Source organism: Pecten maximus, chromosome 13 (assembly GCF_902652985.1).
Source record: "Pecten maximus chromosome 13, xPecMax1.1, whole genome shotgun sequence".
NCBI lineage: Eukaryota > Metazoa > Mollusca > Bivalvia > Pectinida > Pectinidae > Pecten > Pecten maximus.
In genome coordinates, this window is record NC_047027.1 from 28,522,522 (window position 1) to 28,542,770 (window position 20,249).

At 35.2% G+C, this 20,249-nt stretch overlaps 1 protein-coding gene across 3 annotated transcripts in view; it reads left to right on the top strand.

Moving 5' to 3' along the window:
* The window catches only part of LOC117340949, a 38,531-nt gene extending 18,541 nt beyond the window's left edge, over positions 1-19,990 (top strand). Inside the window, exons 7-11 of one of the 3 annotated variants that reach the window (XM_033902744.1) lie at positions 5,584-5,820; positions 6,031-6,063; positions 10,118-10,162; positions 11,695-11,807; positions 16,842-19,990. In XM_033902744.1, coding sequence (XP_033758635.1) covers positions 5,584-5,820; positions 6,031-6,063; positions 10,118-10,162; positions 11,695-11,807; positions 16,842-17,006 — 593 coding nt within the window. In that variant the 3' untranslated portion in view covers positions 17,007-19,990. The remainder of the gene's footprint in view (positions 1-5,583; positions 5,821-6,030; positions 6,064-10,117; positions 10,163-11,694; positions 11,808-16,841) is intronic. The other 2 variants (XM_033902745.1, XM_033902746.1) reach the window with 2 other exon arrangements.
* Positions 19,991-20,249: the final 259 nt, after the last annotated feature.

The window sequence follows — 20,249 nt, forward strand, 5'->3', positions numbered from 1 at the left end:
ATCTTTGAACGACTTCTTCTCAATAACCAAGAGGCCCAGGGAGCTGATATTTGGCCTGTAGCATGCTGGGGTGAAGGGCTACCAAGTTTGTTCAAATGAATGACCTTGACCTTCATTCAAGGTCACAGGAGTCAAAAAGGCTAAAATCTTTAAACGACTTCTTCTCAATAACCAACAGATCCAGAGACCTAATATTTGGCCTGCAGCATGCTAGGGTGAAGGGCTCCCAAGTTTGTTCAAATGAATGACCTTGACCTTCATTCAAGGTCACAGGAGTCAAAAAGGCTAAAATCTTTAAACGACTTCTTCTCAATAACCAACAGATCCAGAGACCTAATATTTGGCCTGCAGCATGCTAGGGTGAAGGGCTCCCAAGTTTGTTCAAATGAATGACCTTGACCTTCATTCAAGGTCACTGGAGTCAAAAAGGCTAACATTTTAAAACGACTTCTTCTCAATAACCAAGAGTCCCAGGGAGTTTATATTGGGTCTGTAGCATGCTGCGGTAAAGGGTTACCAAGTTTGTACAATTGAATGACCTTGACCTTCATTCAAGGTCACAGCGGTCAAAAAGGCTAAAAATTTTAACAACTTCTTCTCAATTACCAACAGTCCCAGAGACCTAATATTTGGCCTGTAGCATGCTGGGGTAAAGGGCTACCAAGTTTGTTCAAATGAATGACCTTGATCTTTATTCAAAGTCACAGGAGTCAAAAAGGCTAAAATCTTTAAACAAATTCTTCTCAATAACCAAGAGTCCCAGGGAGTTTATATTGGGTCTGTAGCATGCTGCGGTAAAGGGTTACCAAGTTTGTACAATTGAATGACCTTGACCTTCATTCAAGGTCACAGCGGTCAAAAAGGCTAAAAATTTTAACAACTTCTTCTCAATTACCAACAGTCCCAGAGACCTAATATTTGGCCTGTAGCATGCTGGGGTAAAGGGCTACCAAGTTTGTTCAAATGAATGACCTTGATTTTTATTCAAGGTCACAGGAGTCATAAAGGCTAAAATCTTTAAACAAATTCTTCTCAATAACCAACAGTCCCAGGGAGTTGATATTGGGTCTGTAGCATGCTTGGGTGAAGGGCTACCAAGTTTGTTCAAATGAATGACCTTGATCTTCATTCAAGGTCACAGGAGTCAAAAAGGCTTAAATCTTTAAACGACTTCTTCTCAATAACCAAGAGGCCCAGGGAGTTGATATTGGGTCTGTAGCATGCTGGGGTAAAGGGCTACCAAGTTTGTTCAAATGAATGACCTTGATTTTTATTCAAGGTCACAGGAGTCATAAAGGCTAAAATCTTTAAACAAATTCTTCTCAATAACCAACAGTCCCAGGGAGTTGATATTGGGTCTGTAGCATGCTTGGGTGAAGGGCTACCTAGTTTGTTCAAATGAATGACCTTGACCTTCATTCAATGTCACAGGGACCAAACAGGCTAAAATCTTTAAACGACTTCTTCTCAATAACCAAGAGTCCCAGGGAGTTGATATTGGGTTTGTAGCATACTGCGGTAAAGGGCTACCAAATTTGTTCAAATGAATGACCTTGACCTTCATTCAAGGTCACAGGAGTCAAAAAGGCTAAAATATTTAAACGACTTCTTCTCAATAACCAACAGTCCCAGAGACCTAATATTTGGCCTGTGGCATGCTTGGGTAAAGGGCTACCAAGTTTGTTCAAATGAATGACTTTGACCTTCATTCAAGGTCACTGGAGTCAAAAAGGCTAACATTTTAAAACGACTTCTTCTCAATAACCAAGAGTCCCAGGGAGTTTATATTGGGTCTGTAGCATGCTGCGGTAAAGGGTTACCAAGTTTGTACAATTGAATGACCTTGACCTTCATTCAAGGTCACAGCGGTCAAAAAGGCTAAAAATTTTAACAACTTCTTCTCAATTACCAACAGTCCCAGAGACCTAATATTTGGCCTGTAGCATGCTGGGGTAAAGGGCTACCAAGTTTGTTCAAATGAATGACCTTGATCTTTATTCAAAGTCACAGGAGTCAAAAAGGCTAAAATCTTTAAACAAATTCTTCTCAATAACCAAGAGTCCCAGGGAGTTTATATTGGGTCTGTAGCATGCTGCGGTAAAGGGTTACCAAGTTTGTACAATTGAATGACCTTGACCTTCATTCAAGGTCACAGCGGTCAAAAAGGCTAAAAATTTTAACAACTTCTTCTCAATTACCAACAGTCCCAGAGACCTAATATTTGGCCTGTAGCATGCTGGGGTAAAGGGCTACCAAGTTTGTTCAAATGAATGACCTTGATCTTTATTCAAAGTCACAGGAGTCAAAAAGGCTAAAATCTTTAAACAAATTCTTCTCAATAACCAACAGTCCCAGGGAGTTGATATTGGGTCTGTAGCATGCTTGGGTGAAGGGCTACCTAGTTTGTTCAAATGAATGACCTTGACCTTCATTCAATGTCACAGGGACCAAACAGGCTAAAATCTTTAAACGACTTCTTCTCAATAACCAAGAGTCCCAGGGAGTTGATATTGGGTTTGTAGCATACTGCGGTAAAGGGCTACCAAATTTGTTCAAATGAATGACCTTGACCTTCATTCAAGGTCACAGGAGTCAAAAAGGCTAAAATATTTAAACGACTTCTTCTCAATAACCAACAGTCCCAGAGACCTAATATTTGGCCTGTGGCATGCTTGGGTAAAGGGCTACCAAGTTTGTTCAAATGAATGACTTTGACCTTCATTCAAGGTCACTGGAGTCAAAAAGGCTAACATTTTAAAACGACTTCTTCTCAATAACCAAGAGTCCCAGGGAGTTTATATTGGGTCTGTAGCATGCTGCGGTAAAGGGTTACCAAGTTTGTACAATTGAATGACCTTGACCTTCATTCAAGGTCACAGCGGTCAAAAAGGCTAAAAATTTTAACAACTTCTTCTCAATTACCAACAGTCCCAGGGAGTTTATATTGGGTCTGTAGCATGCTGCGGTAAAGGGCTACCAAATTTGTTCAATGAATGACCTTGACCTTCATTCAAGGTCACAGGAGTCAAAAAGGCTAAAATCTTTAAACGACTTCTTCTCAATAACCAACAGATCCAGAGACCTAATATTTGGCCTGCAGCATGCTAGGGTGAAGGGCTCCCAAGTTTGTTCAAATGAATGACCTTGACCTTCATTCAAGGTCACAGGAGTCAAAAAGGCTAAAATATTTAAACGACTTCTTCTCAATAACCAACAGTCCCAGAGACCTAATATTTGGCCTGTAGCATGCTTGGGTAAAGGGCTACCAAGTTTGTTCAAATGAATGACCTTGACCTTCATTCAACGTCACAGGAGTCAAAAAGGCTAACATTTTAAACGACTTCTTCTCAATAACCAAGAGTCCCAGGGAGTTTATATTGGGTCTGTAGCATGCTGCGGTAAAGGGTTACCAAGTTTGTACAATTGAATGACCTTGACCTTCATTCAAGGTCACAGGAGTCAAAAAGGCTAAAATCTTTAAACGACTTCTTCTCAATAACCAAGTTTGTTCAAATGAATGACCTTGATCTTTATTCAAGGTCACAGGAGTCAAAAAGGCTAAAATCTTTAAACAAATTCTTCTCAATAACCAACAGTCCCAGGGAGTTTATATTGGGTCTGTAGCATGCTGCGGTAAAGGGTTACCAAGTTTGTTCAATTGAATGACCTTGACCTTCATTCAAGGTCACAGCGGTCAAAAAGGCTAAAATCTTGAAACAACTTCTTCTCAATAACCAAGAGTCCCATGGAGTTAATATTGGGTCTGTAGCATGCTGGGGTAAAGGGCTACCAAGTTTGTTCAAATGAATGACCCTGACTCGCATTCAAGGTCACGTCGATCAAGTATGCTTAAATCTTTGAATGACTTTTAGTGAAAAGCCAAAGTGCAGAGAGACATTATTATATTGGTCCTGTAGCATGCTTTCAAATAACTGCAGGATCCATATATGAAAAGATCACTGCATTGCAGGTGAGCGATTTGGGCCCATTGGGCCCTTGTTTGGATATCATTTTAAAGCCTCTATGCACAGAAGTTTTATACGTGATGATATAGATTTTGTATCTCATTTGTCAAAACATGTTAAGAATGATTGTAAACTAGTTACATTTGATGTTGTAAGTCTGTACACTAATATACCGCATGATTTAGGTGTAGAGGCTGTAAGTTATTGGTTAGACGAATGCCCAGGAAAGTCATATTCAAGATTTGATAAAGAGTTTGTTACTAATGCATTGAAAATTGTTTTTAGAAAAGAATACATTTCATTTCAATGGTCAAATCTATCAAGAATGTAAAGGTACGGCAATGGGTACAAAAATGGCCCCTACACTTATTCTTGGATATTTGGAAGAGAGACTTTATAAAACAATTGAAAATAAATTTGAAGTCACATTCCCTAATTATATGAAAGAAAACTTCCTGAGATTTCTTGATGATTGCTTTATAATTTGGGAGTCGGATAAGGATCATACAGAATTTTTTCGATATTCTAAATTCGATACATTCTGATTTGAATTATACTATGGAAGTCAGTGACACTGAGATGCTATTTTTTGACATTTTTGTTGAACTTATTGGCAATACTATAGTTACCGATTTGTATAGTTAAACTACAGATTCACATCTGGATTTTTTCCCAAACCATGCTTAACATACCAAATTGAATATTCCATATGGTCTAGCATCCAAATTATTTAGTTGTTAGAGATAAGGAGAAGTTGAATAATCGACTAGAAAACTTGAAAGTCTACCTCAAGAACAAACATTTTCCTACTGAGGTGATACAGAATGCTTTTTAGAAAGTTAAGGAAAAGGGTCCAATTTCTGTTAACACCGATAGGATTCAAAAAAAGGTACCAATATTATACAATTTGTAACTTCGTATAATCCCAATAATTGCCATATGCTACCTATTATAAAACATTATTAAACTTACATGAAAAATAGTGAGAAAATGAAACATATTTTTGAAAACAACTAAGTTATCAATTGCAAAAGACAAGCTACGAATTTAAAACGTTTGTTATGTAAATCAAAATTTGATATGAACACCTCGAATGCTGTCAGTGGTGTACAAAAGTGTATGAAACCCAGGTGTAGTCATGTAAGATTCTTATTGTGTGTAAACACTATACTTTTAAAAAGGACTCAAAAATATAAATAAGATGTACTATTACGTGTAATTCTAAAAATGTTATCTACACTTGAATATGGACAGATTTCTTTTTCTTATATGCTATATACATGTACATATATTTGTAATTTATTGATAAGCTTCTTAATGATGCCTTCTATCACGGGTCGATACCACCTCCTCTATAATTTCCACGTTGTTCACAGGCGCATACATATAACTATCACATCATTGATTAAATAACGTTTGTTTGAAAATATCTCTCCATTACTTCGTTAATAGATTGCTTCGCCTTCACCTGAGTGTAGTAATGGAGAGTTTTATTCGGCATAATGTATTAATTTTTTTTTCAACAAAATTAACAAAACTGTTTTTTTATGTATTTAAAACAGATTTAACTAATTATATCAATAAATGAACCAGAATATTTCGTTGTTTTTCGGTCAAGATGAACTCAAGGCTAACATTTTGTACGAGACATCGGGTCCTCAACCAGGGAGTTCATCTGAGTATGCTGTAGTTCAAAAGAAATCGAAACAAAAGCCTGCATCACCAGATGCTGAATACGCTGTAGTTGACAAATCAAAAAAAGAAACATCAAAACCAACGAATGATGTATACGCAGAAGTAGTCAAGCCTGCTGGAAAGGGTGGAAAGGGTGGAAAAGGTGGAAAAGGTGGAAAAGGTGAAACATTTTTCGTTTTTTAAATAAATATTATTTTTGATATCACCAAACGTGTATTCCTTGTTATATTGGTTAACTATATGCTAAAAATTATATCTAAACTTAACCATGATGGTTTAACCATGATGGAGATATTTTGTATTAGTAACCTATTATTTACACATTACAACAAAAACGTATTTTACTTATTGGTGTATGTATATTTAACAGATAAACGGAAGCCGGGAGGGAACAAAACAAAAGGTATGTGTAGCACCAATCCTCTACTTACACTTCTTTAGTATCCCTTCAATCAGGCATTACCATGCAAATATATATTTTCGTTCGTATGCTGCTATCATGTTGTTGGTTTTGAGAAATACGAGTAGTTATTATATGTCTTTAATATCCATATCCTTTGTTGTGTCAGTTGATCTCATGTTTCTAAAAAGCAAATATACTTAATTTTTGTTTCTAATCCACCAGATTAATATTGATTAAACAAATGTATATGGATATATGTTTTATAAAAAACTATCATGCTTACAATTGAAAGTATATTTTACTGCCGAAGTTCATGATAATACCTGACTAACAGCAACTCTTGTTTTTGGACTGCAACTCTCTTCAGGTATATTTTATACTGTAAACATACTTATTGTAGCGGTAGTTGAATCGTTTCGCACTGTTTGTGCAGCGCTTACTTATAAACAACAATAAAATGTCGAATTTTAACACTGAATATGTACAGTACGTACAGTGAAACCTCACTTAACGACCACCTCCAAACCATGACCAATCCCGCTATTACGACCACCTTTCCTATTTCAGTACTTTTTTTTATATGTTTTTGCATTGGTCACTTCAGTAATACGGTAATACCGCAATTTAGTATTACGACCGCTTCAGATAGTCCTAAACACAACTTATTAACGTTAATTGAGTGGGACCAGTCACTTTTTGTCAAACTTACATCGTGTCCAGTGAACCGTGGGCATCTTGATGAATATCAAATATTCGATATTATTTTAGTCTAAACAGACGACCTTTTCTACCAGATGACAAATTAACAAATTATCGGATAATCTACCGGGGCATGGAGGGAACTAATACCGAGCATTTGTTTACTTACTTTGGTATTGACATGTCAGAATCTGCCTATTGATCAGTTTGAAATCCTAGATAATTGTGTCTGTGATTTTGCAATAAATAAATTTGTCATTTAGTCCGTTTTTAGTCATTGTTAAATAATACACGTTGATACCATTGAGGCTAAGATATAGTCTTTCAAACACTTTACTGACTAAGATCGTAAGGATTGTTAATGTGACCAGTCATTACTGGAGGTGGTGGGATATTAGCAATTGGCATCTCTCGGATCCGGAAAAATGGTTTGTTTAACCTATCTACATACAAACCTTTATAAAATGATTATAGGCATTTAGTCAAGATATTATTATGGTCTTGTTGATAATGCTCAATTAATGATCAATTAATGTTCTAGATCGAATAGCATGAGTCATGGACATTAATATATCTTCCCAATTATATTATGGGAAGTATAATAATTTTGAGTCATACAGAGATAAGATATTCCTCTATCTGCTGGATCCATGTAATTCCAAAAAATCGTAGTTACATAGGACGAGGCCAACGATGTTGTCGGATATATTCAATTAACAGGAAAATTGTGAACTACTTCTCAGGCTCTGATTTCGTAGAACGTAGCATAAAGCATAGCTAGGATGCTTTCGATCTCGGATAGACCGTCTAGTTTAGATATTATTATTAACCTCTCCGGGACTGACATCTACATAGGTATACGACTCATGGAAAGGATTTTGTGTATACTAGAACGAGTACTATATTATGCTTCATGCAATGGATCAAACATATTCCTGAATTAGATCTGGACATGTTTCACCAAAAGCCCCACACCGCAAGAATCACCAACTAATGGTTATTGGATCTAGATGCATTCCACGCCTGTACAGGATCTGGTTGTCGTCACTTGGGATATATAATCCACAGATATAAACCCGAGAGTACCGATTTGGGGACAGAAGATGAAGATGACAATGTGGTTCCTGGTTCTGTTAGGGCGTAAACTTGCAGTAAACTTTACTATGTGTAGCCTCCACAGGGTTTTATGTAAAAGGAGGCAGCACATAACGCCGAACTTCTTATCCTCCGTTCCAGTTAAATGCACAACCTTACTATCATACAGGAATATCACCATCTGGTTGTTGAACTACTAGAGAGGTGTCGTATTTTCACATATCACCTTTTCTTTGACCTTTCAGCCCAGCTTTTCTAATGAAGACGTTTTTTAACCTCTATATTATTCTCTCAAGCCTATTTGTCATATTGGCTTGGGTCTTAGCAACTTTCCCAGTTGAAATATTGAGAGCTGCCCTACACGCAAATACAGGGAGGGATACAACTCTGGTAAGGCAATTTTGTTTGATATTAAACCCCGAAAAGCATGCACAGTTTCCTTCTCATCGCCGCACCGTGCTTGATACAGCAGCGCGCCAAAGTCAATGTTGCCTGCATAAGTGTGCAGTATAAAGGATTCTGTACAATTGTTTTGTTTTATCAGCTGCAGTTTGCTGCTGTGGATCTAATACCGATTTACCTTTTACAGGGGTGCTTCGTTTTGCAAGGACTTGGTAGTCTCAGAAGTCTTAGACTTTTTTCAGCCTATGTCCTTACGGCTAGTGCATTGGAGATTTGGACTAACTTAGTGTCATTAGGCACCACCTATAGTAACTACAGAACACCAAAACTGACGCAATTCTTTTGCACTGACTAATCCCCCACTTCATGTTCTGATACTACATAATAGAGATATGTAACAGATGATATGAAGAACTACCATTTTGTTGGTTTAAATTTCATGCCATATTGCACGTGTTATCAAAAGGTTTTCGCAAATGACTTTCAGGAATATAAATCTTTTATGACGGTGCTATATCATCCTTACATTTCGCTGTTAAACTTTGCAATTATGAGGGCACAGGGGTGTTACTTTTCTTCAATCCCAGCCTACCAATGGAAAAGGCTGTATTTTCCTTGTCTGATTCCTCAATTACTTTCCATCTTTTTCTGACTCTTCAACCACTTGCCGGTATCCTGATCGGAGGTCCAATTTCGAAAGGAAAAATATCCAATGTATGTATCAACGGTGTCGACGAAACTAGAGAGCATACATGCACCTTTCCTAGTACAGGATATAAACATTTGATAGACAATGCAAAAGAGGAGAGAGACAATTTTGTTCAAGTACGGCATGGCTCAAAAAGGACTGTTACGCCTACCTCGGCTGCTTCTATATTCCGTATATGCCGAGTGTCTTGCTTAGTTCTATTATGCGAAAGGATCTGTTATATGAAGATTGGCATAATAGCTGTAAAACCTGCAATAACTCGATATATGATGTAAAATTTTCAACACAACTACGTGTTATCATAAGGTGTGATCACAAACATGTCCTGTACTTCATATCAAATTCCAGAAAAAAGCCTTTACTGTTTACATTTTCTTTTATGCGCAGTTTTGTATTAATATAATGCTATGAACATTTTTTATGGAATAAGAAATAATAGATTACACTAATTAAAGCCGCAATGTTTGAATAAACTACAACCGATGATAACAATAAAAACATGACTGATTTTTAATGATACATAATCTTACAATCAATGCCTCATAATACTCAGAAGATAAATGCTAGACTAGTTTAAGTAGAACATGAAATATAGCAATCAATTACTAAATCATACGTCCAGAGTGCAATCCTTAACAGAATCATTGGAATTAATCTAATATACAGTGGTATATTTTATTCAATTTTTAGTTTTACAATAAAGTAAAGTCTACACCAGAGATCACCGTACTTACACCAGGTGATTTGCACCCTGGTTCGAAATAGCTTAATTCTGTTTGAGTTTACTCCTTGATGTGTTAAAACCGATCCTCTAATTAACTTGTTCAAGGGACCATTAACGTCTATTTTTCAAGTTATGTTACGTTGTTTAATTACGTTTTATGGATATCTGTCTGTACATTTCAGTTATTTACAACAAATATATTACTAGTTACTAGTCAGGACAGGTCAGGTTTTAATTAGAAAAAGGGAAAGACCAGTGACGTTAGAAAAAGCATATATATTCCTTATTTTAGTGAAATATCTGAAGAGGTAGAGAAAACGGTCATGCTTAACAGAGATTAACATGTTTCCAAATTTTGTCTATATCAGTAACGACATTTTGTATGTTTATATTTCAAGCTAAGTATGTTTATGATCATTTTAAAGGCCACGGTACGGAGACGAATGTCAGGGACAAAACAGATGCAAACGGTAAATTGTTTTCTCAATCTCCAAACAAACTTATTTTAGAAACTATTTATTGAATAATTGCAAAAGCGCTTTGTATCAAAACAATTTATTTAAGATATAAACTAAGGTATCTTTAGAAAGCATCACTTAAAACCTGAAATTGTCACGGACAATTTGACGGGCGTATCACATCTTTGAAATAACGTTGCCACATGCCCAATATCATGTCCATGGGTCTCTTGGCTACTTGGAAGTCGTTTCAAGATTTTAGCCTATTTAACCCCCTGTGACTTTGAATGTAAGTCAAGGTTATTCATTTGCACAAACTTGGTAGCCCTTCCAACCAGCATGCTACAGACCAAAACCAAGAGCACTGGCCTCTTGGATATTGAGAAGAAGTCGTTTAAAATCTTTAGCCTATTTGGTCCTTATGACATTGAGTGTAGATGAAGGTCATGCATTTTATAACACGTTGTAGCCATTCACTACAGCATACTAGAGACCAAATATCAATTCCCTGAGCATCCTGAGTTGAGAAGAACTCGTTGAAAGATTTTAGCCTATTTGACAAATGTGACCTTGAGTGCCGGTCAAGGTCATTCATTTGAACAAATTTAGTAGCCATTCACCCAAGCATAATGCAGACCAAATGTCAAGTTCCTTGGTCATTCGGTTATTGAGGAGTCGTTTAAATATATTTAAGCCTATTTGACTCATGTGGCCTTGGATGTTGAATGTTGTCATTCATTTGAACTTATTTGATACCCATTAAACCCAGCATGCAACAGAATCAATACCAAACTCCTGCCCCTGTTGGTTATGGAAAAGCAGCAATTTAAATAGTTTAGCCTTTTTATCCATGTGAGCTTGAATTTAGGTCAAGGTCATTCATTTGAACAAATTTAGTGGCTCTTTATCCAAGCAATGTACAGATCAAATATCCCCTTGGCCTTTTTGTTATTAAGAAGAAGCCATTTAAAGATTTTAGCTTGTTTGATCCCTATGAGCTTTAATGTCAATGTCATTCATTTGAAAAAAACAACACTTGGTACCCTTTTACCCTCGCTTGATACAGACGAAATATTAAGTCTCTTGGCCTCATGGTTATTGAGAAGGAGCCGTTTAAATATTTTAGCCTATTTCACACCTGTGACCTCGATTACAGGTCAAGGTCATTTTTAATACGCTTAGTAGCCCTTCAACACAGCATGCTACACAACCAATATCAAGTCACTGGGCCTATTGGTATTTATAAGAGCCTGTTCAAAGGTTTTAGCATATTTGACCTCTTTGACTTCGAATGTAGGTCATGGTCATTCATTTGAACAAACATAGTAGCCCTTCAACCTATCATGCTACAAACCGTTATCAAGTCTCTGGGTCTCTTGGTGAAAAAGCCTAATAACAATAGCATCACACAAGGTAAGTTAGGAGAAATGCACCATTTAGTATAGAGAAAACAGTATGAAGCAATCGTGTTATATTTCTAAAAAAAAACAAAAAAACATGTCCTCAATTTTCTTTTCATGCAAACGGTTTTTTTTTCATTTCAGCTGAAAACGTTTACGAAAAAGTTGAAAATATGGACGGAGCATCAGGTAATATCTACGCTAATTGTCAGGATGGAGCCACGCCTGTGTTGAACAAAGGACCGACCCGCAGCAGGGTAGGTTTGAATGTAAAGTTATCATTCTTATTTTTATTTCATCAAACATGTAGGCAGTTAATCTTTAGGTATATTGTCTGAAACCAATATAGGCATGTTGGTAATAGGACATTGCTATCTTCCTGGCGATGGAAAGAATGATTTAGTTATCTTTCTTCTTCATATCAATATCAGCCTTACGTCCGTGTATATCACACGTATTCCACAACGATTTATTCACCTTTTAAACATAGTTTATCATCATTTCATTTAGTTACATTGTTCAATCTTTTTATTCAATACGGCATCACGGATTTTAGTTACGTCATAACGACGTCAGTCAGTGACAAAATCAAGGCACATTGTTTGTATCACTACGCCAATGGGAAATATGTACGAATTATGATATTGAGTTTTTGTTTGGTTAGGTTACATTGTGACAATGCAGATCAACTAGAAATATCTCCACTTTGAAATTTTGATATCTTGACTTTGCGCCATTGTATAGAAACAGGAGAGAGTATTAAAGAATAAATATCATTCTACTTGATTTAAAAAAAAATTGAAATGGATTCAGGAGTAGACACATATTGGACCTTTTCGTTGATACTATATATGATATCTGGGGTTGCTTCTGTGTCTTCGACCTCAAAGACCTTGATAAAACCAAATTCAAATTATATGATAAGTTTACAACAAACGTTTTTCTCCTACAGAACTAAGGAATATCTTTCATAAAGCTCATGACACCTCACCATGCCCTGTAGTCATTGCATACTAATTTCTAAAACATCTACCAGAAACAATGTTCGATGTGCCTTTTGAGTATAATAAATACTATATAGATTCTTATTCAGCAAGTGCCAGTTTCGTGAAAGGATGCTATTATCATTTACATCCTGAAGCCTGGCAGGGACATGACTGGCCCAAACAACTAACGTTTTATGTTACTAACATGCTGCATATGGAACGAATGATTTATGCAAGATTAATTGGGTTCCCTGATATTGGAGTTTTAACCCCCTTCTGAGAGGTTTTTTTTAAACAAATGATCATTAATTTAGACTAAAGAATACAATAAGCAGTTGCTTGAAGGGAATACCAAGTGGTGGTTATTTTGACATGGAAAAGGCATATGATACAACATGCAGTATTTCATCATGAATGACCTACATGACTTCGGTATGCTAGGTAATCTTCCAAATTTTATCTCCAACTGAGTACGAGTACGCAGTTTTTCTGATCTAACACGCATTTTGCAAGAACGCATTCTGTAAGTCTAATGGTTCAGTCTTAAAATCATCACGATAGACAAATGTCCAGGGTAGTCTACAGAGGGATCATTTTTTTTCGTAGACGATTTCCTGATTTGCTACAGATCCAAACATATGCACACAATTGAACGGCTGTTGTAGCAGTGCTTGAATAAACTTCAGACGTGGGCAGATGGAATCATATTCAGCTTTTCGAAATCAAAAACCGTTTGCATGCTTTTCAGTCAAAAGCGCAAAAAAGCACGATGATTCAGACCTCACTCTAAATGGTAATCCAATACCTGTTCTGAATTGACCAAATTTCTTGGACTGATATTTGACACAAAACTAACGTTCATACCGCACATCAAGCACCTAAAAGATAAACGTTTAAAAGCGCTTAAAGGGACAAAATGGTTAGATTTAATATTTTTATTATTTGATTTCCGGAGAAAGCACTGTGTTACTTGCAATTAGACTATTTACAAAATATTGGCAATATTTATCAACTTCAAAATATCGTTGAACAACACTGGAAGTTGTGTCTGTCGCAATTTGCTGTTTATATCGGAGAAAGCCAAATGCGTCACGTGATTTCAGTAACCTCGCTTTCACTTGACGAATGTGGAATCCGAGGTAAGTGTAAATATTTGTCACGTGAAGACAGAACTATTTTGCAATCGCATGTCTTATATGGTCTCTAGTAACATCAATCGCTATTTACTATTGTTGATTGAGTAACTTGTACAGTGTACAGATAAAACATCAAGGAGTAGCATCTGAACTGTTGCCATTCGGCGATGAACATCCGACGGGAAAGTGATTATTTTTTTTATAGTTTTTTTTTAGGTTTTGTTTTTTAAGAACTTATTGTTATTCTTCATTTTTAAGTGTTCCTTTAACTGAAACACCGTCCCAATAAAAACCGAAGTGGTCTTCAAATTGGACCTTTTTTGCGTTCCTAAGTGTTATGACGACAACAGTTATAATACAAAAATTGCTGATTCTAAAAAATAAAATGTTAGGCCTGAAAGCAATGCATAAACGTTAGGTCTAGAAATTTAGAAAAATCATTCAGTTTTACTCAAAAATTGTGACTTGTTCAATAGTTCGAATTCCCTAGGCCTTTCCTACTGACTTTTGAATGAAAAATGGGAACCTACATTGAGTTATAGTAGTTTTCAGACTTATCGTTGCTTCTGTCTTTCTAATAAAGTCAAAATGTTTAACTTTGAATTCTATGTACGTCATGTAATGAGGAATTGACCGATTGATGTTAGTCATGTTCACCTACATAAAGAAAAGTTAGCAAAAATTAAAACAGATATTCACAAAATATGCACATTGAGGTAAAAGACAATGTGACAAGTCAATGTCATTACATTCATGTTTTGCATCTTTTTAAGACAAAATCTTTTGTTATGAATATATCATTGGTTGAAATTTAAAACATGGCAACCTTAGATCAAGATCATTGTCAATGTATTATTAGCATGGTCAAATTTTGTATCTTTCCGTGATAAATATTTTGTTGTGTTTCTATGTTGGTTAATTAAAACTAAATTGTCTTGTTTCAAGGAAGTTGTTTTGACACATGAGTTGTTGAATAGTTTTAAATGAATGGTTCACCTTTTTCGATTCCCATTATCAATTACTAAAATCCATTATCGGAAGTCGGTTACCGAAACACAAATTTCATTTCCATTCATTTTTATCTAAAAGAATTTTAAACGATTTTATCAATCGAAATTTGATCGGTTGATGACTTGCAATTACAAACCGATTGTCGATTATGTTTGAAACTGATTGACGATCACTCATGAAGACTTAAATTACAGCATGATATAGACGAGAACTTGTGATCAGACTCGAAGCCTATATGTCCATATCAATAAATATAAAAATCATAATGTTAATCTCAGTGAAATATCCAGTTATCCATCATACATCATCCTAACCTTGTAAACAAACATCTAAACCTCTACCACCAACCCAACACACCATCCTAACCTTGTAAACAAACATCTAAACCTCTACCACCAACACAACACACCATCCTAACCTTGTAAACAAACATCTAAACCTCTACCACCAATACAACACACCATCCATTATTTTGAATCTAGCATCAACAATAAGTTTTCTATAATTCTACAAGTCGATACTTATTAACTAAAAAATGATTTTCTTTAAATCGAGTGACCTTATTATTGTGCGTTTCTTCTTTCTCGTCTGGTCGTGCCATAATGTATCTTTTTTAGTCTAAATTACATACGATCACATATAGACATAGATCACGGAACAGTTACACAAGTATAGTGGGTATAAACAACCATACATATCGTTATGTTGTGAACACGATCCCCCTCGGCCTATAATTAATTCGCCAAAGGCAAATTATGATTAATTAGAAAACATCTTAGGTGGTGTACAGATGGTAAAAGTAAATAAATAAATAATATAACTAAAATGTTTAACAAAATAACATCGCGATTTGAATCGATGTGACTGTAGCGCGTGCTATGTAGTGAATGTTTTTGTTTTTGTATTTCTACGCTGTATGTTCATTTCGTCCCGAAAATCTCGGCCCAAATAGCGGGTAGCAGTGACAATATTGGGTGGCAAATCCCATATTAGACTACAGACTACACTTACAATTGTCGGGATAATATACTCTGTTGTATATTTGTATATTATATTCGTTCATTCTTCACAACAATTATGTCACCACAATTTGCACCCCAACTTAAATATAATCCCACAAATCAAATTCCGATTACAAATAGAAGATCACACCAAACAAAATATCTGACATACCTCCAAGGACAATTACAACCCCAAACATTAATAACGAGTTAAAGCAACCTGCTGCTCCTCAAACTCAACCGCCCCCATTCGGCTCTCAGACGGAGCTTCAATTTTATCTACAGAGGCATCTGCCATTGATTTAGCTCTTCACATAATTGACAAATGCAATACTAGAAGAGCAGTTATAGTCTGATTCTCTGTCTGTTCCTCAAGTTTGAAATCCCGTAACTTTAAAAATAAACTGGTGTAAAACCTTATTCTCCGTATGTACAAATTTCCTCTGGATAACGGAACATATCGGTATCCAAGAAATTAGAGAGCCAACACTGCAGCCAAAAATACTTTATCAAGCACCCCACAACAATGAGAATACCTCATACAGATATCAGACCTTCAATTATATCTGCCATACAGGGAGATTGGCAGCAGCCATGGTCCCTTGAAAAATAAGATAAACTATTCCAAACCAAGTCAAATATTGGTGCACGCCTTCCAAAGCGAAGAGATGAAGTTGTCCTCACTAGATGTTTTACTCATTCGCACCTTTTAAGGCGGGAAGAATTCCCATTAACCATTGCATATCTTATTATTGAATACTCAGATTTCGAAATTATTCGTGACAAATACTTCCAAGTTACAATCATGACAAATTTGGTATCCAATGTGGCATTTGATCGAATAATCGACTATTTTGAAAGAGATCGATCTTTTTACGAAAATGTAACGCCTTATCATTATTTTTACACATCGTAATCATCATTTGACAACTTCCAATTTACCATTTGTTTATTGGATTAATATTTCATTTGCGATATTTTAATCATCATTCCATGTCTTGACCACGTGATTTCAGCTTCAACTGTTTTAAAATTCAATACACAAAACTATATACCCCAGCACAACGTTGTCTGGCCAAAAAGGGCCAAAGCCGTCGAGCGGCCGTTATACATAATCAATCGCTTTATGGATAATGTATTCATTTATCGTTTTACAGAACCAAGATGGTCTTATCTACCTGGATATCGAATTTAAAGAGAGGGAAGACGGCAGAAGCTATGTTATACACGGTATTGAAAACAGAACTGATTATGCAGATGTAGACTTCACCAAACGTGCAGATCCACTACCGCCTGACAGCGAGGACTCCAATCAGTCATGAGAAGTGACCTTCAGCAACTAAGCTGTGATTGTATACACTATTTCATAATTATGTACTGCATTACTGTCATAAAAGATTTACATCATAACCCATCTAATAATATTAATATATGCATAACATTGAATAACGGAGAAGGTTACATGACTTTATATCCAAAAACCAATAAAACATATAATGTGTCTAAAGTTAGCGACAGTACTTCATAATAATATCCATTACATACCGGTATATGTCTTAGCGTTCTTTAAAATCTATGCTTTAATGTGCTTTAAGGAATGCATTCATTGAGTGAAACATTTAACTTTTTGTCTTATGAGAAACGTTTCCTTACCATGGGAAACTACAAATATCTTACGCAGTGGATGTCGCGTGCATTATTTATATTCGATAAAGGTAGACTTCAATAAAAGAAACTTTATATATGGACACATCTGTAAACAAAACACCAAATGAAAGAATGTGTGTCAGATATTGAGGTTCGGCTATGGATGGTGTAACCGAATTCTAATATAGCCCTCCAAAACGTTTGCAAATGTGTTATACTTAGTAGGGAAGGTACTTTATACATATAGAGCATAACAAATTTTAAGGTCCCTGTATATATTTTTAGAAATTTGGGAACATTACCATTTCAAATGCTGTAAAGAAAATCGCACTTATGACGTTACCGTTGCAATCGATATTTTATGATTTCATAAAAAGGTTACTTATTCCATATATTTAGATATTTTAACTGATAAAAGTAAATAATGAAGTACTCTTTTAGAAACTTAACTTTATATATCAGACTAGTGAAGAAAGAGGATATACCTCATTATAAATGTCAGTAGGTCAGCTCAGTAACATTTTTCAATCTGACTCCATCCGTCGATGTGCGTCGTCCTTTGTTAATTTACTTTTTCACATTTACGACTTACTCTCAAAAAACACTGAGCTGTTTTTGATAAAATTTTGCAGAAACCTTTTTTTAAATGTCTACCAATATTGTAAATCATATGGTCCCTACCTCCCTACCCCCACTGGGGCCTGAGGGGCGGGGCCAACAGGGTTCAAATTGACTGATATTTCAAAAATCTTCTTTAAACCAATATATATCAGAATAATATACTCTTTATAAATGGAAAGTTCTTAAGATGCTTTATAAAAATGGAACATTTCATGACTCCTGTGTATAACTTTGCCTTGGGAAGGGGCTTTATTGAACTATAGCTTAAACGGGAAACTCATATATTTAAGCATAATTTGTTTCGTTTTAATTATAAATTGGTTTACCATTTGGTCATTGCTAACTTTATTTTATGACAATTTTATCAGAAAATGTCAAAGTAAAATGCCTTGCGATGCGGTCAAAGGAAAAAAAGTCTCAAATTGAGTAATTTTCATTACGAATGAAAGTACATGATACACTGAAACAGAATGTGCAAGTTGCATGACCATCATATAAAAATTACAGAAAATCCATGCAGCCATTTTTTCCTGCCAAAATTAGAAAAATCACCGAAAATTGCACGAAAAAGTTTCTGCTCTGTTATATATTCATATGAAGGCTTGATGGTTGGGATTTCGATAGCTTGTGTGGCCAGCTACAAATATTTTAGTTATCTTTAACCTTGACCACATTTCAAGGTGAGATCAAAATGGTGGGAAAAGAAAGAAAAATCCAAAAATTCGTTCAAAATAATCCATTTCGGCCAAATTCTAAACAACCTGCTTTGTTAAGATGTGTGCAATGTTACAAGGTCAAATCATCAAAATTGGTGCAGATATTAAACTTTAAAAAATGTATTGGAAACTGAGAATAAAAAAAAAAAAAGGAGAAAAGGGCAAATTTTCAGCTTCAGGTTTGGAACATCGATAATATGTATTGCTGGCTACAAATGCTATGCCTATCTTTGACCTTTACTTTCATTCAAGGTCACATGGGTCACATTACTAAAAAAATACAAATTCTTTCAAAATAATTAATTTTGATCACATTTTAAAGAACCTGGTTTTATGAAGGTGTGTACAACATTTCGAAGTCAGATCATCAAAAATGATGCAGATATATAAGATAAACTTTTTCCCGACAAAATTAAAAAATATCCAAAATTGCTCATAACAGTTTGGTTTCGTTTGGTTTATTTTGTTTAACGTCCTATTAACATCTAAGGTCATAACAGTTTTCTGCACTTATCAGATCAAATGAAGGTTTGATGTTGAGCACATGTGCAGCATGAATGCTACATATGGTATACTTATCTTTGGCCTTGACATTCATTCACGGTCAAAGGGTTCAAGTCATGAAAAAATAATGATAAAAACAATCTATTTTAGGTCAAAATCTTAAGAACTTGTTCTTGTGAAGCATTGTGCAATATTTCAAGGGCAAACTGACGCAGATATGGCAGTCATCGTTAAAAATAGTAAATTCTATGACCCATAAGTTTGATGTTTCTCCCTGGTGAGGTGATAAACGTTACTATAGTTTGTGCAGGAAAATCACATTTCAATGGAAATGATTCAAATTAGGTAAGTGTTATGAGGAGAGGCGCAACTATATTACTATTTTACTGGAACAGTTTAGAAATACATTGTACATAGAAAATAGTTATATGTTTAAGACTCAGGTGACCCTTAAGACCCAATTTCAATTGATTTGCGGTTGTCATGGCAATGACTAAACTAAACAGCAGTGAATTCTGTTTAGCTATTTATTTGCCTATCCCCCATTGTAAGCAGTTTGCATTTGTATCTCAGAAACACAATGTTTCAATAAATATATACATTTTGAAACTAGTTGAGATGATCTATCCAGATTTTATAGCATTCATTTATTTTACCATTGTGACCAAAATTTAAAATGTATGAAATGTAATATCGTGCTTAGAAAATTACGCAGATGATGGTGATCTGAATAAATGTAACATGTGTAACTGTTTGTATGTATTATAATAAAAAATAAAATTCTATTCATTCCTTACCTTCTTCATAGTTTAAGTCAATAGGCAAAATGTGTTTTTTTCAAACTTATCTTGAATAAAATGATGTTATTGATGCGAGTTATACCATGATGTAGAAAAAATAAGATTGTATTGCTATTCTCTCTTTATGTACATTCTGCAATTGTTTTAGTTTTCATTTTCTAATTTTGTAGGTGACAATTTATATGTCCAATTCCACATCTGTCATTTTTTTGTTCTAGTTTCTCAATGAACATGAAAATTAGACTTTCTTCCGATGATAAAGCAGTAATTTATATAA